The sequence below is a fragment of the Micrasema longulum genome, unplaced genomic scaffold, assembly GCF_059751315.1.
Source record: "Micrasema longulum isolate JH-2025_06_02 unplaced genomic scaffold, ASM5975131v1 h1tg001635l, whole genome shotgun sequence".
NCBI lineage: Eukaryota > Metazoa > Arthropoda > Insecta > Trichoptera > Brachycentridae > Micrasema > Micrasema longulum.
In genome coordinates this window covers 509,930-534,223 of record NW_028278815.1, presented here as the reverse complement: position 1 = coordinate 534,223, position 24,294 = coordinate 509,930, and the positions used below count along the sequence as shown (strand labels likewise).

At 32.8% G+C, this 24,294-nt stretch overlaps 1 protein-coding gene across 3 annotated transcripts in view; it reads right to left on the bottom strand.

Annotated features, from left to right (window-relative positions):
• klar (klarsicht) overlaps positions 1-24,294 on the bottom strand; it is a 732,252-nt gene that overhangs the window by 340,075 nt on the left and 367,883 nt on the right. For all 3 annotated transcript variants that reach the window (XM_088237010.1, XM_088237009.1, XM_088237011.1), the window contains 7 exons: positions 23,555-23,637; positions 9,557-10,467; positions 7,956-8,094; positions 6,322-6,490; positions 5,659-5,856; positions 3,501-3,696; positions 1,422-1,552 (listed from right to left, as the gene is read on the bottom strand). In XM_088237010.1, the coding sequence (XP_088093136.1) occupies positions 1,422-1,552; positions 3,501-3,696; positions 5,659-5,856; positions 6,322-6,490; positions 7,956-8,094; positions 9,557-9,572 (849 nt within the window). In that variant the 5' untranslated portion in view covers positions 9,573-10,467; positions 23,555-23,637. The remainder of the gene's footprint in view (positions 1-1,421; positions 1,553-3,500; positions 3,697-5,658; positions 5,857-6,321; positions 6,491-7,955; positions 8,095-9,556; positions 10,468-23,554; positions 23,638-24,294) is intronic.

Sequence of the window (24,294 nt, the reverse complement as noted above, 5' to 3'; positions counted from 1 at the left end):
TGTATGCATAATGAAATTGCAAAAATAACTGTAAGGTTATTGCTTTAGGGTTTAGGGATCAAAAGAATGATCACATATGGCAACAATAAGTTTACTCATTTTGAATAGTCTTGATTCAATGTGCACAGTACGAAAAAAACGGAAAGAAATATTATTTACTGTTTTCAACATTGAAAAATAAAAATTCTTGTAAAATAAAATAGTAAAATGTTGTTCGAACTGACATCTATTGGCTTCTATTAAAAATTAGCGAAGGTTGTGCACCTAGATAATTTGCCTTCTATGAGCTAACATTATACGTAGTAAGGAATAATATCAACAGATGTCATGCGATTCATTACTATGATTTAAAATTAAAGCTAAATTGAATGAAATAAGCAAATAATAAGTATATGGCAGGTTAATATTGTTAAAATACCCAATACGATATAGTTATGAAGAAGGAGCACACTTTAGAAATTATAAAATACATTTTAAGGGGAAAATCCTGATACAAAGAGTTTGAAAAATATTTTTATGAGAGGTTACTAAATTAATCAGATTAACGAGTACAATGCAGTGCCAAGTAAAAATATAAATAATTCATTGGCTTCATTGATCATAAAAATAAAAAACAAAGAAACAGGAAATCGTTGCAACATTATACTCATATTTTATTGAATGCGCCAAAAAATCTAGCAAGATCATATCTAGCGGGCGACCTTCTTGTCTTGTCAGCTCACGAATGTGTTGATCATTCTTATGCATATTTTTTTACAAGCTGTAACTCAAAATCTGTATGAAAAATAGTGGTGAAACCGTAGCTTAAACTACACTTTATAGCAGTATATTATGCGTTAGAGAGAGAAGATAAGATAGACAATCAAAATCTGTGCAGTGCTGAGACATGCACAGATAGTACACTTGTAGCCTCACTTCGAACATATGTATTGACAGAATATTGGGAAGAATTTATATGATTTAGTGATGTACAATGTTTGTGCGTATGTACCGGAACAAAAGCAATGGTGGACTGGCAGATTTGGCGTTCCGATGTGCGGGCTGTCATTGGAAATATCATTCGTTTACAAATCTGCTAGACTTATGATGTAAAGTATTATAATATTATTATACATAGTACAAGTTTACAGAATCTTAAGAGATGCACTGCCAGTATTTTAGGTTAGGAGCCACCGTGGTTGTCAGGGGAATTAAAGACGACGTACTATATTAATGTTTAGTTTTTTAATTAAGACAGTATACTGGCATCAATGCATACACTGCAAGAGAAAATTGGAATAAATAAAATAACCTTGTCCCAAGATTATTCCACATATTATTCATTTTGTTTAAAGACAATACCCCCAAGAAATACACAAGTTTCGCAACAAATGCAATATTGTCTTCAATGTCAATTTTAAATTGGTTATAAATTTACTTACCTCATGCTCGAGAACTTTCTGGTTAAGCTGAAGTCGGGACCACCCGGCAGCAGCTGTGAGACTTAAGGGAGGAAGCCTTCCCTCCATCTCTCGTAACCAGCGACGGAGACATTTCATTTCATGTTCAGCATCTTAAAAAATGAAAAAATTCAGCATGATTACTTGTCCGCACAAAGAAGTACAAAATACAATAAAAATAATGTTCACTGGAGGAGGCGAAATTAGCAGTTCACCCTTGTGTATAGAAGCAAAGTGTAAAATTAAAAAACAAGGATAAAAGTAGGCAGAATGCTGTCAAAATGCGATCTCTCAGGGTAATGTGTGGTAAAACTATGTATGATAGGTGAATAAATGGCAAGATCCGTGAATTATTAGAGGCTGAGATTAGCATTATCGACAAAGTCGAGAAAGTAGTTCCAGGTTGGTTTGGGCATGTAGAGCAAATGGACGGCGAAAGAACGGCCAAAAAGATTTATGCGAATGTTGATGGACCCAGAAAACGAGGAGGACTGAGAAAGACATGGCAGGACCAAATACAAAAAATACATAAAGATAGTCATGTCAAACGTCGGTATAATCGGCGTGTGTGCATGCGAAGATTGTAGAGGAAGCGAGGTCCATATTCAAAGACAGATTATAGCAGCATTCTATTCTCTCTGTCTACTTCTGTAGAAAAATGTCTTGATGGTTTGTTTGTTTACATAATAATGTTTACAAAGTGTCTCGGATATTTGCTGAGAACGGTGAAGGATTTTAATTCCATCGATTCGCTTAAATCTTTATATGTTGCCTTAGTTCGGAGTAACTTAGAGTATAATTCAATAATTTGGTCACCTTGCTATAAAATACATAACATAAAATTAGAAAAAGTCCAACATAAATTCCTTCGCTTCATAAATTTTAAACTTAATATTCCCGTTGACCAAATCGACTACAACTTCCTATCAAATAATTTAAAATTGTCTACTCTCTCGAATAGGAGAATCTTAACTGATTTAGTAAACCTATATAAAATTGTAAATGGCGCGCTGGACAGCCCTGATTTAACGCGACTGGTCAATATTAAAATACCTTCCCGTCGCACACGAAATAAGTCGGTGTTTGTCGAGGTGTCCAGCGGGCACAACTACTATGTAAATTCACCTATAGCTAGACTTCATCGCCTTGGTAATGAATATGGCGATGTCGATATATTTCGTTACTCATTGAGCATATTCAAGACCAAAGTACTACAGGCGACCGACGCGACTGAGTCTAGTCAATAAATCCTCGATCGTATTTATGTATGCTTAAAATTTGGCCCGTGTTATGTTTTATATTTTTAGTTTATAAAACCCTTTTCAGTTTTCAACATTTTAAATAACTTCACTTTAAAGTTTAGTTTACCGGTGTAAAAAATTAAAAAAAAAAAATTATAATTATGTTTTATTTGAATCCTGATATGCCTTATATTATAAACATAATATAATGTATGTATTATGTCTTAATAGTGTATTATGTTAACTATGTAACTTTATTTTTAAATCTTAATAATATTTTTATTTAATTTTTATACTTGAAAAACTGTTAACTATGTTTAGTGTGTAACTTTTTCTTATTATATAGTATGTATAATGTAAAAGCCCCATGGGCGTCAACAGAAAGAAAAATAAAAATAAAAAAAAATAAATAATAAACATTTTAATGCAGAAAGCAAGTAGGAGAGTACAATACCACTATGCTTCTGATATTAATAATTTTTTTTATACTAAATCTTACCAATAATATTCTGAGTTCCTCTAAATGTCAGGAGACAAGGACTGGATATATTATATATTCCATTCTCTAAAATGTTCTAATCGCGGTTGAAATATACTAAATCTTATACATATGTATAAATAATTTGTTTTATAATGAAAATATTATTATTTACTTACAACAGTATTTTCCTTAATGTTATGTCATAGTCTTATATGATACCCAATTTCAATATTGAGTAAAATTATTGCTATCTCAATTTTCGTTAAGTATTTTATGTCAAACTGATGTATTTTTTGGTACATTTAAATTTTGATGCACTGTCAGTTTAACCATCCTTACCTGATCCAGTGTGGTTAGAGCTGACATGTTCAGGACTCATGGCGTGCAGTACACTGTCCCACTTCAAAGCGAGGTGGCGAGCTCTCCAGGTCACCTCAGCACAGGCAGCTGCTCCACCTCTAGCCAGAGCTCCAGCAGTTTGTTCCATAAAGCGCTTGCGTCTATATTCGTGAGCTGTTAGCTCAGCCATCCTTGCCTACAATAAATATAAAAATTATAGCACCCAAAACATTATCTAAGTAAATAAATAAAGGGAGTAAAACATTAGAAGAGCATATTTCAATATTTATGTTTGAAACATTTACTTTGTGGTCAAACGCTTTAATTACATAATGTTAATAAATATTAATAAATCACCACTTACTAATATAATATTACCCAAATAAACAATCAAATATCTTTTCAATATAGCACACTTTCAATTTAAAAACTTACCAATCGTGCAACTTTCAACCCCCCAGCCACCCCCCTTCCCAACCCCCCCAACATTTATTCTCCAACATACCACTAAATTTTATTAACCTAATTTTTAGTGCATGTTCGGACACAGTGGTGTAGCATCTCCCTATGATTCTGCATGTAATCGATGTATTTTTTCGTAAATGCTATGTATACTACAGTGATGGTAATGGTGAAAGTGTATTTTAGTATTTGCATGTTGGTGTTTTGGGGTGTAGAGAGTTTATTATCAATAGATGCAAATCCTTGACATACTTGACATATAAAATGACGACTATAGCCTACTGGAAACTAGAGTAATGAGGAAGTTCTGTGTTTTTAAAAATAGTTTTTATTTCTTAATAGAGAATTAAACCAAGCCAAAATGACTTTTAAAAATTTTAATGTATCGTATTATCAGCGCTATGATTTTTTTTAAAGTTTTGTATTTCTGAAATTTATCGGTTAGTTCTGCCGATTGGTCTATTGACGGTAAGTAGGTACACCGGGAATCTTCCACCTCTCTCTTATCATTGGTTGATTCATATAAACTAGGGACGTCGTTCAAAGTAGTTCATTTTAAATATATTTTTCATACATTTTCAAGAAACTTTTCCATATAGTTTAATGCTCTAATTTTTACCGCGCAAATATTTTTTTGTATCCAATTTCCCATAGGGCTGTAGTTCCTCATTACATTTTGAAGCTATGCTGACAGAATGCATAAAGTCAACAACAGTCTTTATATATTTAAAATATTTTTAAATACAGGTGCAAGATGTTGATTTCAAATATTGTGCTATGCCTAGAATAAAGATAACTTTTTCAAAGCTTTAAAAAAAAAGAAAGGAAATTGTAGGAGAAATAATGCGCCGAAATAATAAAAAAGCTTTAATGCGATTATCTCGGAAACTTAAAACATTCTGTCAGTAAAGCCTCGATATAGCGTAGGAAATATTGTATCCCTTTAAAAAACTGGTTAGTAACAAAAGTGCCCAGTATGCCAATTAAATAAGATTTATTTTAAACCATCATCACCAACGGTCAAATTGGAAGTGAAATATTGAAAAAAAAAATAAGAAAGCTATATGTGTCTTTCATCATCATCAGTGGCGCTACAGCCTGTTGTGGGCCCTAGCCTCCTCCAGAATCTATCTCCGTTCTTCCCTGAGCCCTGCAGCTTTTCTCCAGTTCGTCAGGCCAATTGCTCTAATGTCACTTCCACATTATCCAGCCATCTTAATTTTGGTCTGCCTCTGTTTCGTCTGCCTTCCGAAGTGGTATAAAGAATCTTTTTTGGGGTACAGTTATTATTCATTCTGTGCACATGGCCCAACCATTGTAATCTTCTTATTTTGATGAATTGTGCAATGTTGGGTTCGCCATATGGTGCCTCTAATTCATGACTAAACCGTCTCCTCCACACTCCGTTTTGGTTGACAGCACCAAATATCTTCCTTTATATTTTTCTTTCAAATACTAATACCATGTTCATATGTGTTTATATCAGTGGATATTATGTGAAAAAACTGTCAGCTAATGTTTTAAATATGTACATCATGCAATAAGCATTGAAAAAAATTAACTCAAATGAAATGATAAAAAGTTATGCTGAAAACTGAGAAGGTTTTGTTTGTATTCAATATTTTTCAAATCTTCTTAACAATGTTTTAAATCAAAAATCAGTGGCTGAAAAATAACAGTTTGGATAAATTCTTACAGCTCTGAGATTCCGGTTGGAAAGGTTTTCTGGGGTGGAATACACTTCTTCCTGCATGTTAGTTAGCCATTGGCACAGGTCTGTGAAGTCAGCTATCAACTGTCCCAGACCCCACTGGCTGTTGCAGGACGGTAGATCCTTAGGTAATGTTAGCGAGGTAGAAGGGGTTGTTTCTGCACTAAGTTCTCCATTCGCTTCCTGTAAATTATACAATTGAAAATGTTTAGCAATACCGATTTTAATTGAATGTATAAATTACAAATGTCAACCAATTTCGATAATAAAATCTGTTGCTTTGTCAAGGCGCTGTAATTATTACATTACTGATATGCAATAATGCCTTGATTTGATTGATATAGCTTTCCTTTTATAGCCACTCCAACACACTTAATGTTTTTCTTTGTACTTTTCAAAAGTACAACTAAAAAAAATATATCATCTGGTTACTGGCTTTTAAAACTATCACTGTTAAAAAATAAAAACCTGCTGACCAGCCTGTCTCGCGGTTAAGAGGGATTTTCTTTTTATTTAAAGCTAGTCTGCTTTGTGTTTCATATGAAAAAAAAAACATAGTATAGACTAATATGAGTAATAACCAATTGTAATAAAATTATTTATGAAATTTGCTAGTTTTTACAAGATTAGGATGGTTAATGAACAGACCTTGCAAGAGTCAATCAGTTGGTTGTCCATAATATAATTATAGTTGTGTTGCAGTGCTGCCCAGAAGTCGTCCTTGGCAGCGATGGTGGCTGAAGACAGAGAATGTCCACTCTGGTTACTGTTCGTAGAGCCCCATGATCTCCTCCATAGTTCTCGGTTTGGGTCTTTGCTGTAATTGAGAATGCATTATCATTGAGCTTGTTTTGATTTAAAAAACAGCAAAAAAGGAAGCATGGGAAAATAAAATAATGACGAAAGGTCCCGAATTAATTGTAGCAATAATTAAAAAAAATACATTGAAATTTAATATCAAGTACAAATAATTCTTAGCTTCAGCGCCGGATCTAATGGGATCTAGCGCCTCATCACTTACTGAAGGGGCTGGGAATATGAACATTTGTCAATTAATACTAGCACATTATTCTCCCCTCCCCCCTCCCTTATATGTGTGTCCGGTTCTTTATGCCAACTGAACCCATGGTAGATCCAGCTCTGCACAGATTCTATTAAAGTTATCCTATTTCATATATTTTTATTGTGTTTGTCTTTCTCCTATCGGTCAATACTAGTATTTCGTCCGTGTCAATTTACAAAAATAAGCAGTAAATGAAGAAGCCGCTGTATTGACATGGGCAAATGAAATCAAGATTTCACAAACGTAACATGATCGAGACAAAGATGGACATAATTAGATGTTCTGAAAACGGCAACTTTTTTCTTCAATAAGTAGTTCCTATGACTTAAGCCTCATTATAAAATAGGGAAAATGAAGTAAATTGAGGACTGCCTGTATATACTGGTGGTGTTTCTTTTTTAGGAATTCTATCCTAAAATGGATGATTTATGCCAAGATTAAAGTATGGTATACATAATAGCATCAGGAATATTATTGTGCAAAAATGAAAGAAGCCAAAGAAACGTAAAAATTTACCTCATTTTCTGACAAGAATCTTCCTATATGGTAAAAAATTTCAGGATCATGAAGGAGAGGAGTGATAATATGTTAATAGGCAGTAAATACTATATCTGTCTCTTATTGGACATCCAAGGAATATGTGATCTGGAGTCTCGTGGTCCAGACCACATTCACATCATGGACTTCTTACATTAATTTTGAATAGATGGCTATTTGTGCTACACTGATCAATTCGTAACCTACTAATGTTAGAAAGCAATCTCTTAGACAGGTTTGTGGAACCAAAGAGAGTTTGGAATTCTCTCTACTTTTATAGAATACTCCATATATTTTCAAGTCGATTCCCACTGAGCATTCCATAAGCTTTTCGCCTAGTTCTGAATTTAACTTTGCTACAGCGAAAGTCCCTAATCACTTGGTCTATATAGGCGTCTATTGGGTGACCTCTGTAGTTTCTATCCTCAGCCATTTCCTCTGCAGTGATGATAAGCAGCCCTGGGTGCCTGATGTTATGGCCTATCCAGTTTACTCTTTTTTGGAAAATTATTTAAAAGATTTCCCTTGTTTCTCTGGCTTTACTCAATATCTCGCTATACCGGACGGATAGATGTCTAAAACTAAGTGCATTTGAAGTACAAAAATCATACTTATGCTGCTTATCATATAATTATGACAGTCTCGAGAAGTGTTTATATAAGATAGAAATCATAACACTTACCGTTTTTTGGTGAGACTATGGTATGGCCGTTCCTGATTGGGTGGAGCTTTGAAGGGACTGCCGCCCACTCCGCCACCCCCCGCAGCTCCCTGCAGTGAAGATAGCGAGAAGCTACTCTTCATTGCAGAGTTCTCAAAACCTGAAAAAGAAAAATACAAAAAGGTGTGTCAAATTGCTTTTGTGGTCTTATTAATTATTTTATTAATTTATTTTTGAGAAACATATATACAAGAAACTGAACATAAAGAAAATACACATACGTTGCTCATATTATAAGCAACACAACCCAAAAAGAGTAAAAAGGTCATAATAATTATTATATATCTAAAAGGACATTTTTGGTTTAAGACTCAAATACTTTTACAAAACTTAAATAAATAAAAGTGGCAAAGCAAGAAATAATAAGTTAAGATTTGATAAGTAATTTTAAAATTTAAATATTGCAGTACATTCTGTTAGAAGGAATAATATTTTATGATGGTATTATTTGAAATCATCATCATTCCCTTTCCGCACCTAATAGTGCATAGAGCACTGCGTTGGTACACCAATCGCAGTGTATCTTGATAATTTTTTTGTTACATGAAGATGATCAGTCTTACGCTTCAGGTACCAGTCCAGGGACTGTTAAATATTCTGGTGTGCAAACACCATGCAAAAACCATGTTGGGAATCAAACCCGAGACCTCTTGCTTGGTAGGCAAACGCGCTGACCATTACACCACGAGGCCGACATTTGAAAACATTAATTTATTTCATTTATGAACAAATGAAGATATCTGCGTGTTTATTTCAAAACGTGAAATTTCGGGTTTATCGAACTGTTGCTTTGGGCAAGAGTCCATATATGTTAAATCAAACTTAGTTCCAGAATGTTTATTTTGGTGACATTTTTTGAAAAATATAAAGTGTTATAATAGTTATAATACATGATGTAAATAAAACTCCTTGGTTGAGTTTCAGTTGCAATTATTTCAACAAATGGATCCTTTTGTCGAAATTCGTCATTCTAACTCATGCCAGAAAGGATGAGATTGACTGTATGTATCTGGGATTGACTGTATGTATCCCACTGGGTTCCTCTTGGGTATGCTTGGCACCAATAGTTGGCAACTTAGAAGGGATGGGTCTACACTGACCCAATTTTTCAGACCGTTAAGGGGTTTCATCGATAACTCGGCTATTTTAGAGAGTATCAATTTTTATGTTCCTGATGGCTATCTCCGACAGCGTCAGCACAGACTGTTTTACCTCCCAGTTTCCTGAACCAACCTGCCTCTGGTCATGCCGATTGGAAGAGCAGTCAAGCAGCTGAACATTATCACTTTGGAGATCGACATCTTTCATGTTAGTGAAACTATGTTTACGAGGCAAATACTCTTGCTATTAGAGAGTATTATACCTTAATAATGTCGAACCATTGCTCAAGAGTTCTTGGTTTGATATAAAGTTCCAATTTAACATCAGAAATCCTTTGTTATTTGTTACGTTACTTTGTGAATAAATAATTTGAATTTGAATCGAATGTATATATTATTTAAATAACAAAAGATTTATATTGTTTATAGGATAAAGGTTATTAATAAAATAAGGGCACTTACTAGTTCCAACAGGCATGATGATTTCTAATCTCGAGTCGAGTGCAGAGTCAGAATGATATACTCGTTCCTGATCGTCTTCAGCGTTAGTTGAAGAAGCGGAAGAGTATTTCAGCCATGACTTCTTCTCTTTGATGTTCCTCCGTGAGTTCTTCCAAACCTTCAAAACAGTGACCTTCCTGTCGAACCTTTCCACGGGTTTTGGCGGATCGAATATCGACTTGGCAGGAACAACTTGATCCCTTTCAATGACTAGTACTCTGTATGGAATCCAGTCTGTTTGAGTCTCGGCAGTACTCGTGTGTTTCACCGGTTGGCTAATTAAATTAATACTATTCAATTTATCGGATCTATCATCTATGGCGGGAGGTTTTTCCCATGACTTATATTCGACTATTGATAATTTAGGTGAGCTAGGTTTCGATGCAGAGTTGAAGGGTGATGAAGCGGTTGGACTAGAATTCGATGTTCTCGTATCTTTGTAAGGTTGCTCGATGCCCGAGTCGAAGGATATCGGGCCGGAACTGTTTTCCGGGGAAAGATCTATACAAGGGTGGTCTAATACCCCTAACGAATAATTAGGGAGAGACCGAAAGGAGTTGTCTAGAAGAAGAGAGACATAATCGCCGCAGTTGCTGCAGTAACTGGAGGAATGTCTCTGGTATTGTTGGTGGTCGTGATTTGTTTTGTTTACGATCCTAAAACTAGTTTCGTTTTTATTTCTAAAATCGTCAGTGAAGGAGAGTCGTTCGTTTATAGGTTGCGTGCTTTCGATGTTTGTCCTCGGTGAAGTGTTGAAGCTTTCATGGTGCGCTGGATCTTCTTCTGCCAAATCCGATTCCGATTGATTAACGGAGGCGAGGGTCTCTGGACATTGACGAAGCTGCTTCTTGGCCCTTCGTCTGCCAGTGGCTCTAAAAAGAACACATATATTCATTAGAGAGTTGTAGATATTAAATGGTTTTAGTTTAAAATTGCAAAATATATCAATTGAAGATAAAACCATTAATTGATGAATAAAATCTTTAAAAATGTTTAAGCGAAAAATGCAAGATCCTTCTTTACTGAGGTGACATACAATAGACTACAATAATCTGCGACATCCTTCAAAGTATAGAGAAATATCGCTAAAATCAGAGATACCATTTCGCTCTATTGCATAGAACAAAAGCGTTGCAAATTTTTTGGTTCGGTTTTTGGTTTAACAACAATGTGTAACAAAAGCATTGCCAATTTTTTGGTTCGGTTTTTGGTTTAACAACAATGTGTAACAAAAGCATTGCCAATTTTTTGGTTCGGTTTTTGGTTTACCAACAGATGTGCAACAAAAGCTTTGAAATTTTTTTGGTTTGGTTTTTGGTTTAACAACAGATGTATAACAAAAGCATTGCAAATATTTTGATTCGGTTTTTGGTTTAACAACAGGTGTGCAACAAAAGCGTTGCAATTTTTTTGTTTTAACAACAGATGTATAACAAAAGCATTGCCAATTTTTTTATTCGGTTTTTGGTTTAACAACAATGTGTAACAAAAGCATTGCCAATTTTTTGGTTCGGTTTTTGGTTTACCAACAGATGTGCAACAAAAGCTTTGAAAATTTTTTGGTTTGGTTTTTGGTTTAACAACAGATGTATAACAGAAGCATTGCAAATATTTTGATTCGGTTTTTGGTTTAACAACAGGTGTGCACAAAAGCGTTGCAATTTTTTGGTTTAACAACAGATGTATAACAAAAGCATTGCCAATTTTTTTATTCGGTTTTTGGTTTAACAACAGATGTTTGACGTACGGTTTCGTCGCTGTGCTTGGCTTTGCTTTTAAATATTGTAAAAATTTCCATATTATTAAAATAAAAGAAGAATTATGGAAATACAAATTGGAATAGCCATGCAATATTAAAAATGTAATACCTATTTTTTAAATGTAAAATGAAACACTTAATTACACGTAATTTTTACCACATAAGAGTTTAATATATTAGTCCACAACTAGTTTCAGGTATTCTGAATTACCCACCATCAGGTGTAAATATAAAATATAAAGTGTTTCAAAGTGTTTCATAATAATATGTAATACCCACCTTTTAAGGAAATAAATAGATGGGTATATTTTTAAATGATTACAATGCAAATTAATAGCGATTTGGTTATTCTCGGCCTGAGTATCTACTGCCCATTGTTTTGCTGCAAACATGAGCTAATTTCGCGATTGATAATCCTAGAATGGTTTTTGTCCGTACGGGCGGCTCTAAAAGCGATAGCGCGTTATTACTCTGATGTATTTATAGATACCTACTGGAAGCCCAATAAAATAATAAATATAGAAACGAAAGTACGAAATCGGACACCCGTAAACGGTTACAAGTTGGCGCAATTCTGACCTCTGATAATCGCACTCTTTTCATTGGGATTTAACGGAGACTTAAATCATCTTAGCGGAACCCAAATCATTTTATGAAGAACCGAAGACAAGGTTGCAGTTTCGATATATTGTAAACGCACGACTTTAAACCGATGCGGATTTATTGCGAATCGAGAGCAAATAATTGGCCTAAGGCTGCATTCTGGTTACGTTTGAGAATGTTCATCAAACGAAATCCGGAGCGGAAGTTACAATGCCAGAGGAAGAACAAAATGAGTTGATAACACGCACTTAGGAAATAACGCTAATGGTGATGACACGAATTAGATAAGTAATTATGAATAAATTAAAGGAAAAACGTTCCGTAAATTAAATATAAGTTAATACAGTGGTAATTCCAGTGGCACTTCCTCTTTTCAAAATAGATGGCACCGAAATTCCATTGATGACTTCAGTCAAAAATTTAGGTATTATCATTCATAAGCATTTAGGGTGGCACGATCAGGTTGACGATGTTAGTCGTAAACTTTATAGCAGTTTGCACTCACTTAAAATATTACAGAATTTCTTGCCAATTAATGTTAAGCAAACATTAGTCCAAAGCTTACTTCTTCCACTCCTTGACTACGCGGATGTATGTTATCCAGATGCTAACTCTGAATTGCTTGATAAGTTAGAACGATTGCAGAATATTTGTATTCGTTATATCTTTAATCTTCGCAAATTTGACCACATAACCGAGTATCGCACGCAACTACACTGGCTCAGTATCAGGCATAGAAGAAACATTCACATTCTATCACTTCTTTACAATATTTTAAATAATCCCACTTCGCCTGTTTATCTGAGAGAGCTCATCCAACCTCTTTCACAACACGGACTATCTCTTCGTTCTAGTAACGAGAGAACCCTTTTAATACCCTGTCATCGCTCTAATTTTCTTGCCTCCTTTCACAGTAATAGCCGCTCGATTGTGGAATAATCTACCCACTATAATGTTAGAGACGCCCCTTTTTTATTTACATTTAAGTCAAGATTAAATGTCACTATCTAAATATTTAAATTGTTCCTTTATCCTTCTTCTTTCCTTCCCATCCCTTTTCCTCTCTTCTCATAGTATAGTGTTATTTTTTTAAATATATATATTTATTTTGTTAATCATTGCTTTTAATTTTTGTATAAAATTGTAAGATTCAACATGTACATGTATTTATAATTTTCTCAAACTGAACGGTTTGGGTAGGTAGGAAGAAATAGCCTTAAGGCAATATGCCCGCCCTTATATGTATATATATATTGCATATGTATTTAAAGTGTCAAATAAATAAATAAATAGACAAAACCTAGGTAAAAATACACGTTCTGGCGAATATAAGCTGTAACTCGATTCGCGTATCTTTTAATTATTGTAAAAGCTAGGCAGATCAGGCGGAAGGGCAAATGAACGTATTTATGCGGAAAGCAGCCAGCCACTGAAAAGTGAAACTGGGATAATAGCACTTTTATGAAAAGGGTTAATGATCAAATCTACACAACAATTGGGATGTTTTTGACTAATGATGAACAATGAATACATTAGTTTTTTTAATATTTCACACAATAATCGAATTATGTATTTGACCAGTTTCAATGATTTTTAAAGTAACGTAAGATTCTTATAGTCTTTTGGGTGTTTTCTACAAATTGAGAAATGCCGTTTTTGTGATCGATACTATTTTCAGAAGGTGATTAATTAAGATTAAGAAAGGGTCTCTGAGATGGTTTGGTCACGTAGAACGAATGGACGACGAAAGAATGGTAAAACAAGTATCTATGGCGAAAATGAACGGCAATGTGAGACGAGGACGACCAAGGAAGACGTGGCATGATCAGATAAACCAAAATCTTAAGTCTGGTCATGTCAAAAGCAGACAGAACCGAAGGGCGTGTATGACAAGATGTATGAATGTAGAAGAAGCTAGGAATATATGCCAGGATAGACGACTGTGGCGGTCCATTCTCTCTGCCTACCCCTACGGGGAAATGGCGTGATGGTAGTGGTAGTGGTAGTGGTAGTGGTAGTGGTAGTGGTAGTGGTAGTGGTAGTGGTAGTGGTAGTGGTAGTGGTAGTGGTAGTGGTAGTGGTAGTGGTAGTGGTAGTGGTAGTGGTAGTGGTAGTGGTAGTGGTAGTGGTAGTGGTAGTGGTAGTGGTAGTGGTAGTGGTAGTGGTAGTGGTAGTGGTAGTGGTAGTGGTAGTGGTAGTGGTAGTGGTAGTGGTAGTGGTAGTGGTAGTGGTAGTGGTAGTGGTAGTGGTAGTGGTAGTGGTAGTAGTAGTGATTAATACAGTTTTTTTATGAAAGCTGTCTGGCTGATTTTAGCAGAACATAGAATTGACCTAACTGCACCAGATAACACCAATATCTCACGTTTCCAAAATTGCGGACTAGCTGCTTTCTGCATAACTACGTTCAAATCACCAACAAAAGATTATCCATTATTGCATAATTTTAATATTACAACGAGAGAAGTTATAAGTTATTATTCCCAGTAGTTAAAGAACTCCATTTGGGACGACATCGATCCTTAAATTTATGAAATTGCAGTCGATATTTAAGTTATTCTCAAATTTATATGAAACTAGGAAACCGCAACCGGTTGAATTTTTATACTTGTCTAATTAAACATTTGAAGAAAGTTTGCACGATATGACCATTTCGCTGATGCTAAAGATCCTGAAATCATATTGCTTCAAGTTTTCTCTTACTATAAAGAGTAAACGCGGTCTGAATTTTCTTCATACAAACGTATTTCTTATTTTCTCCATGGATTAGGGCACTATAGCAGTAATTTTTTACGCACTATACCATTGGCATTTTTTGCGATACTTATATCTTAAAGAAAATAATAATTATCCATGCTTGTATCCATCATTATTTCTAGCAGCGATGCTGGATTACAACACCCTCGAATCTCAATGTGAATAATTTCTTGAAAAAACATTTCTATAAGCTGATTTCTGGAAGTACGAGTGTATATAATATAATCGGTTGGGGTGGTGCGAGTGACACAGTTTGAAATGAAAGACATAACCCCTACAATACATCACATACAAATAATACAATCACTAGATCCTCAACACATAAACAACTTAAACAAATACAAACTAATACCACTTTCGGACAAAGGGATTTTGAGTATTATTCAATTAAAATCTATAACCTACTTCCACTATCTATTAAAGCAATTAGTAATGAGAAAATGTTTAAAAGGCTATAAAAAAATGGATAGTGGAGCTAGGTAGAAGTAAAATGGATTGTCTCATTCGCCCAAACAACATTGAATCAACTGTTCCACAAGTGTATAGCTTATGTTAGGTTTTTGTTGTTTTCATTGTGTGTTTTGTAATATAAATAATATAGATGTACATAAATACCTTGTTTTTAAAACTGTCTGAATATTTGTTAATTATGTTTGTTTTTTAAGTTGCTATCATCTTGGAAAAATACTTTTCATCTAGGTACTTGTTTGTGATTAAATTCCAAAACTAAGAATTTTTGATATTCAAAAAATATTGAATTTAAGTGGGGACTTGTTAATGGTTGAATTCCAAAACATAAAATAAATATTTTTTCAAATATAGCATTCTTTTGCAAACGTCAAACTTCGGTCGTTTCACCAACAAAGTGGCGTACTTATGTAGGAATACGATTTTTAAAAATGTACTGAATTTAATATTATTTTAGTGTTACCAAAAATCTAATAAAAAGAAATAAATGGGTAGAAATTATAAGGAATCTAAGGAAAGAATCCGACTGAGATCCACAAAAAACAAATGCTGTTTGTAAATATTCAAAAACAAACTTTTTTTATACACAAAAAACAAAATCTTTCCATTTTTTTACAAATGCATTCTCCTCGAATGCAATCCTGGTAGATCGATGAATAAAACATTTATGCTCCTAACTTTTTTTTTACATATTCGATTGAAGATTTTAATATCTACGAACACGCACAGCTCAAAGATCTATATTTCTCTGAAAACCGCACGTAAATCGGTTAAGCCGTTTAGGAGGAGTACGGTGACATCACACGTACAGAGGAATTATATATAAAGATAATTTAAAAAAATATATATAATTCAACTGAATTATTCAAACTAAACAAATTTGTTAAAGTAAAATATTTTTAAAAATTACAAAAACGTAAATAAGAAACATAACATACCTAAGATGACAAATAAAAGATAACAATTAAAGTGAGAAAATCTTATGCTCTAAATATAACTAAGTAAAATTGAGAATAATTTAACATAAACATAAAGTGGCTAGTATTTGGCTAGGTAATAATGAAAAAGAAAAATAATGCTACAATATTACTTAATAAATAATACGTTTTTTGGATCAAAATGAAAGCTTAAATAATCTTAATAACACCTTTATTTTATCAGTTGGTTGGAAAAAAATTGAATTTGGCAATAAATTTGGCATTTAAAAATAAATAAAATGTATAATTTATATATAAAGAAATAAAAAAAAATACGTATCAAAGAAAACAAAGTTAAATTTAATAATATATTTTCAAATAAATTCATATATAATACAAATATACTGAAAGAGATCAGTTTGTATGTTCCCAATAATAATACTAGAGCGAGATCTCATGCACTGTTTTACGCACCCAAAAGCCGTACAAATGCAAGGCAGAATTCACCCATTAATAGAACGATTCTCTTGCGGCTTCTGCGGATAATATGGATCTATTTTCCAGTATATATCGGCAGTTTAGCAGCTATCTGCTTTACATTATTATACGTATTTAATACGACAATTATCAACTTTAAAACCGTCTTAAATGCACTGTTTGAAACTAATTATTAATGTCGTAATAAAACTTTATTTTTAATACAATTTTTTCTCTGTTTTTGATGTGAATTATTATTATTATCTTTTTCTGAAATTAATGTATCAAATATTTTTGTGTACCAGATATTATGTTATTATCTTATATATACTTACTGTAAACTAATTTTTATTATTTGTTATTAACAATAATTTGTTAATACCATTTTTTTACGTATAAGTACATGTAAATGTATAATTTTTTTTGTTTAAATTCTTTACAAGTTATTTACAATTTGCTTTTTAATTCAATTACTTCTCTTATATACATTTTTTTTTCTTTTTTACTATGTAAAGTTTCACTTTTTATTTTGCATAGCAGTATGCTTTTTATTGTTTCTACATGTATACAAAAAAGCGTTGTTTATCTTTTAAATTTTTACTTACTATGTTTGTTCTTACCTGTATATTTTTTGTAAACGCCCCTTGGGCGTATTGTAAAATTAAATAAATAAATAAAATAAAATAAATATTAATGATCTTCTAACTTATATTTACAGTTTACATTACATGTTGGGTTAAACTGCCCATAAAAAAATGCAGACTATAGTAGGAAATATAACGCATTTTTAACATTTTTACAGTAATAAAGGTCTATGAAATACTGTCCAGTAAAAAAAACATTTTTTGCTAATTTTATCAGTAGCATAAAAAATATTTTTTAATTTTTAATTTCGAATTCCCGCAAAAACGTCATTCCATTGGCCACGCCCCTAATACGTCACGATTCATGTTGATTTGTTCCCGGTCATTGAAATTTGTTAAGAACATTATCACGAATCTTGCGTCACAACAATCGAGGCTAAACACGTCACGTTTTTCTGGCAACGTATTTTTATTAAATTTATATTTTTATATATATGTTTGAAAACATTTCTCCACAATATCCATGTTGGTTTTGAAAATACAATTAATTATTCTAAATCCATTTCATATATTTTTATCGGTATTCGTAGTATGTGGTATTTCCCTACTGTCAAAGAAATAAATGTTTTAAAAAAAAATTTAAAAAATAAAAAATTTTCATTGATAAACCCTTACATTTAACAAAATATTTTTACTTTTAAAATTCACACTCTACAGTTAATAATAATATTTTTAACATCTTTTGTAAATGTTGTCTAAGTCTTTTGTTTAGTTTTGTCTGGTAGTTTATTGTATAATTTCAGTCCATGGTTTATTAGTCTCGATTGTCCTTTTCTCGTTTTAAAAAGTTGTACATGATATTTTTCTGATATTGTGTTCATGTTTACTACAGTTTTTTTCAAGTTTTAATTCTTCGTCTACAACTACATCAGTGGCTAATTTATGAATAAATTTTAAGGATTGTAGTTTAAAGAGTTTAGTTACATTTAATTGTTTAGTTTGTTTAAAAAGTTCTTTATTTGCTGTTAGATACGGTAGGTCATATACTAACTTTAATATTTTATTTTGCTGTCTTTGTAGCCTGTTTATGTCATTTTGATTTCCTGTTCCCCATAGTAGTTGCATGTAACATATTTTAGTTTTTACATAGGCTTCATATTTTTTTTTTTTTTCCTTTATTGGAACAAAGTTTTTGATTTAAAAAAAAGACTTGATAATGTCGCCACTTTGCTAAATAAATTGTTGAGATGAATTGTCCATGTCAATTGTCTGTCTATTGTTAGTCCTAAGTATTTAACATGTTCAATTTCAGTTAGTCGTTCATTATTTATGTAAGCATCTACTTTGTAATTTTTTTTTCTAGATTCAAAATGGATAATATTGCATTTTTCTTCATTAAGTGTAAGTAAGTTTGTGTTTGTCCATTTAGTCAACATAGTTAGGTCTTCGTTTATGTCATTGTTTGTTAATATAGAATTTGGTTTGATTTTTATAGAAAAGTCCGATGTCGCCGGTATGCATAATAACTGGAAATGCTAGGCTATCAGTCATTATGGAGGAGGAGGGACGTTCATTTGGGTGTTCACTTTTTCCAGGTGATCGGTGGTCGCATACATAACTCAAAAATTCTGATGGATGTAGGTCTGTTCGTACCTATCTTCGACAAAGACAGCATCGATTGTTTTACCTAACGCGATGCAGAACCAACCTGCCAATGGTTATGCCGGTTGGTAGAGCAATCTTGCTACTTCATCGCATTGCCTCGGATGTCGACATATTTCACGACAGTGGGCCTTCCCTTAGGAAAGCACTTTCTAACTTTTAATTTTTCTTTTTACATTTTGTTATATTATTTTAATAACATAACTATCTACTGTAATTTGTGATCTATTATTGTGGTATTTTTTCTGTAATGTTCTAAATATCTGCATAAATAAATGAAATAAATTAAATGAAATTATTTTTCCTTTAAAATTATACAGTGATAAGTCATTAATATATAAAATATATAATAGTGGACCCAAAAATAGATCCCTGTGGAAAATACAATCGCATATAATATTATCCAAAAATTGAAATAAGAGGTTGAAAAAATTTAAAATGTTTGGATATCAAGAAAAAACATGCCATTAATATTGCGGTTATTAGTACCGATAAACCACTTGGAAATGCGTCGATAATCAGTGTAAACAGAGAAGACAATACATTTTTAGCTACAACACTCGAGCAATTTGAAGTAATAAATGTTACAACAAAAGTCACGGGGTCGTAAATTTGTTCTCCACTGGCTCCTCGATGCGATGCGGGCATTGATCTCACTGAACTCGCAACATCTCCGTTCCGTTGCTGAGTTCTTCTTTTTTGCTAATAGCAGAAGGAATACGGAAGTCAAAGTAAGGGTGGCAGTAAAATAGGTAGCTGCTAATTTTCTGTTAGCACAGAAAACACTAAGAGAAAAAATAACAGAAGAGACAGACTACCTTTTAATGGAAGGACGATGTATCCGGGTGGTAAAATGTATATATAAATTAATTATATTTTTTTTATTATTATAAATAAATTAAAATATAAATTTATTATAAATGATGATTCCTATATACCTGCGTGAAAATTTTCAACGCTTATCAGTTCATGGTTTACCTCTTCGTTCTAATTCTCAAAGCACTCTCCTAATGCCCATCCACGATTCCTCTTTCTTCTCTAACCATATGTCAAATACTTATTAGTTATTATTGATATGAATTTAAAGTGGAAACAACAGATTGAAAATATTACTAATAAACTTAAAAGACTAACGTATATATTCAAAACGATTCGAAATAAAATGAATGTATAGGAAATTTTAAAGATTTATTTTGCATTGTGCCAATCAATTTTGGAGTACGGTATAATCGGTCGGGGTGGTGCGAGTGACACAGTTTTAAACAGTGTATTTGTTGCACAAAAATCCATAATTAAAATAATACGCAGAGTCCCGATTACACATGCAAGCAATAATTTGTTGCCAGGTACTGCAGTGCCTCCGAGATATTCACGGCTGGACGTGTGAACTCCTTCGGAGCCATACTACGCTAGAGATCTTTGAGCTTATCATAACGCCTAACAAGCTCCAGTATTACGCTTCTGTAAGCCACTGAAACGTGGATCCACTTACCTAGTACACTTTTGACTACGAAGGTTGAGGACACCGTGAGAACATTTAAAGTGTGGATTGTTTTACTAGGTGCGAAACTTAGTTTACGGGTTTCACACATGGATGGCACTTGCACGTGTAGTGAACATACATGTCAGAAATTGTTTTTGTTTTATAGGTTTAACAGCTGTCAACAATAATCAGCCGTAATACCAACACATATCGCAACGCAAAAATATTTATTTTAACAACCAAGATATCGAATTTTTTTGCGAAATAAACAGCATTTGCGGGAATCTTTACTTTTCTGCTTTAACTTTTTAAAAAAGTGCAGCTGAAGCACGCGTTTGCTAGAGGAGGCTTACGGCAAACATGCACCATTAAAATCTACCTGTGAAGATTGGTGTAAACGCTTCTAAAGTGGCTATTTCGTCACTGAGGACAAGATGCGCTGCGGAAGACCAAAAACGATTGAGGATGCTGATCTGCAGGTATTATTGGATGAAGATGATACCCAAACACAAGATCAACTAGCAAAGGCATTAAACATGACTCGACAAGGTAGTTTCAAACGTTTGCATTCCATGGGAAAAGTTAAAAAGGATGGAAAATGGATCCCGAATGAGTTGACTGAGAGACGAGCCACCTCTTAAATTTTGCTTTTGCGCCAGAAAGAAAGAGTTTTCTGCATATAATTATTACTGGCGATGAAAAGTGGATACATTTCGAGAATCCTTGACGTAAAAAATCGTGTCTTTCACCTGGCGAACCATCAACATCGACGGCACGGCCAAATTGCTTCAGAAAGAAGACAATGCTCTGCGTTTGGTGGGACCAGAAAGCCGGGTAAAACTATCAATGAGTATCGCTATCGACAACTTATCGATTTGAAATGATTCAAGCATGAGCATTGCTCGAAAATCGGCCAGATTGCGACACGAGACACAAATAGTGATATTGCAGCACGACAACGCCCCGTTACACCGCACTTCCATCGCCCAGGACAACAGCGAAACACTAAAATGGGATCATCCTCCGTATTCGCCAGATCTGGACCCTGATGGCTATCACTTGTTCCGGTCGATGGCTCGTAGTTTAGCTAGGCTACACTTGGCCAATTTTAAAGAAGTGCAAAATTGTTTGGATGAATGGTTTCGGTTCAAAGACAAATCATTTTATCCTCACGGTATTCATATATTGCCAGAAATTTGGCACAAATTTATAACTAGTGAGAGGCGATACTTTGAATAAACAATTTTTTTGTATTTCTCTTAAAATTTGCAATTTTTTATAGATAAAAAAAACCCGGAAACTTACTTGCGCACCTAGTAATTATTGATTTTGTCAAATTGGTTTTGCACTGCTTAGCTGTTTTAATGGAAAAAATCAAAACGGGAGTTATTAGAAAATAGGATTCAGGTCAGATGGGATTGCGATCTTAGGTTCCGCAAACACTACCAGACTTGCGTATTGCGTAGACTTTAGATTACATGTCTGCGAAATCAGTGCGTATAGCAACCGCATTTCTAACCAGTCTGCCTTGAGACAGGTTTTCGCCTACGTACCAAGGCAGGCGTGTTGCCAAAATAATAATAATGAATAATATATATTAATTATTGATTCAAGCAGCAACATAGCGAGCTGCGAATAATTGGAAATTGGCGGCAAAAAAGAGCTAAGAGGATAGTCGAGGACCGTATTCTGAATTAATTTAAAAGAGATTGGGTGATATAATTTTTTTTGCATAATTTGATTCATTTTTACATGAGACTCAAAAACCATGATATAAATACATTATTAAAGGAATAGTGCCTAGATACTTACAAAACAAACGGTAAAAAAATGAGTTATTTCAAAACTACGCAACTAGAGGATCTAAAAGTATAAGACTGGAAAATAAATCAAAAGCAATGTCCTAGTTTTTTTTGTGGGTTTTCCAAAATAATTATTTAATGATTTTTTGAACGAAAATCATTGCATTGAAAGGGTTTTCTTTGTTTACAATGAGTAAGTACTTTAATTAAATAATTAAGCATCCACTATACCCTAGTATGTATGTTTTTTAAATTAAATTGAAAACATATTATGCATAATTTTATATAATATTCCCAAGGAGTTTAAAAAAAAACTCATTTAGGGACACACATATAACAATATTTATTTAAAGACGTTTTTATATTTTAAACTATAACATTATTTGCAAAAGCAGAATAAAAATTATGATACACTACAAATTAAAAGGGTATGAAAAATATTTAAAAATAACAGAATAAACATAATACTAGGTATGGAAATAAATTTAAAATGATGTATACATTATACAATCTGGGAAAGAAAAATTTAAAAAGTTTGAAAATTACATGTATGTATATATACAAACTGAATTAGTACGAGAGTGCAAATGTTAAAAATTCCTTTTATTAAAGTTTTTTTTTAATTAACAAAATATGCGCACACCCAATACAGGTTAAAAAAAATATCAAAAACGTATTAAAATTACGTATACATAATACAAGCTAAAAAATATAAAAAAACACAAATAACACTTCAATAGTATTAAAAATCACATATACAAGCAAAAACGGTAAAATATTAAAAGTTATATGTTCAAAATGCGCATTCTCTGGGTAAACTAACATTATTTATTCAAAGTACTTCTGGAAAAAATAATTCTTCATTTCGCACGTCCTGTTTTTTTTCTCGGGATTATTTTTGGAGATATTTTGTAATACGGTGAATTTGTTTCAAATGTTTTGATCTCTGAAATATTTTTCGTGATAGCGTTCAAGTGTACATATATTGTTTAGAAATGTTAATAATTATTACATATTTTATATATAAGTTAATATTGGGACATTCATGTATTATGTTCGTCCTATTTTAAGACTAAATAAAAAAGAACTACCTTATGTATGTATAAGGGTTTGAAGAAATGCCAGAAAACATAAAAAAATAGATAGGTGTAAATTTAATTAAATGAAATGTAAGGAGCTATATTATAAGTAGTAAATACAACTGTATAGTTTAAAAATTATCAATTAGGAAAATGAGTGTACAATAGTGATAAATAATTTTTGAACGAGTAAAGATGTGAATATTGTGTTGTAAATATTGTATTTGACTATGTTAATCATAGAACTAAATAAAATAAGCTTTTTTTTTTCTAATATGTAATTATTTTATGCTCCATGCATGGTAGCGAATTTCGCTAAGCACCACACCAGAGGCAGCTTAACTATGTATGTAGTTAAAAAATAGTTAAACCTTTTGGATGGGGACCGCCAAGCGAAGGTAGTAGAGCGGCGATCAAGACGACATCTTGTGGCCGCTCGCCGAAGCGTGGGCGACTGAAATAAAACAAAAATATTTTTAATTAAATAAAAAAATTGGTATTTTAAGTCATTTACAGATACTTATTACATAAGCAGAAAACAGACAAGTTTTCACATTGATTTTAAATCTGTAGGTGGCGAAGATCTTGACTGTGGAATCATCTCCCATCCACCGTCAAAAATGTTACTACAGTATCTCTGTTTAAATCACGTCTGAAGAAACATCTCCTTTCTCTTCCTTAATGTTTCCTACTTTCCTCTTTTTTCCCTTTTCCCATTGAGCAATAGTTTTGATTTCAGGTAATTTATAAACAAAAATGTTTATTTCTATTTTTATATATCTTTAGCTTTTTAATCTTTATTTTCTATTGAACATGTTCTGTTATTTGAATTATAAAAATAAAGCAATTATTTGATTGATGGTTGGAAGAAATTGCCATTTGGCAAATAGCCCGCCAATGTACAAATAATATTATGTACAAAAAGTTAAATAAAAGATACCGATGTCGAATTTTCTATATAAATGTAACGTTACGTAATTTTTATAAAATTTCTTGACTACTACTACTACTTCTTCTTGGTACTAAAACAGAATGGAAAATAGTATTGCAAGAGTATTGATTAAATATTTAGAGATTAATATATTTCAAAGAAAAAATCCCTACTATAAAT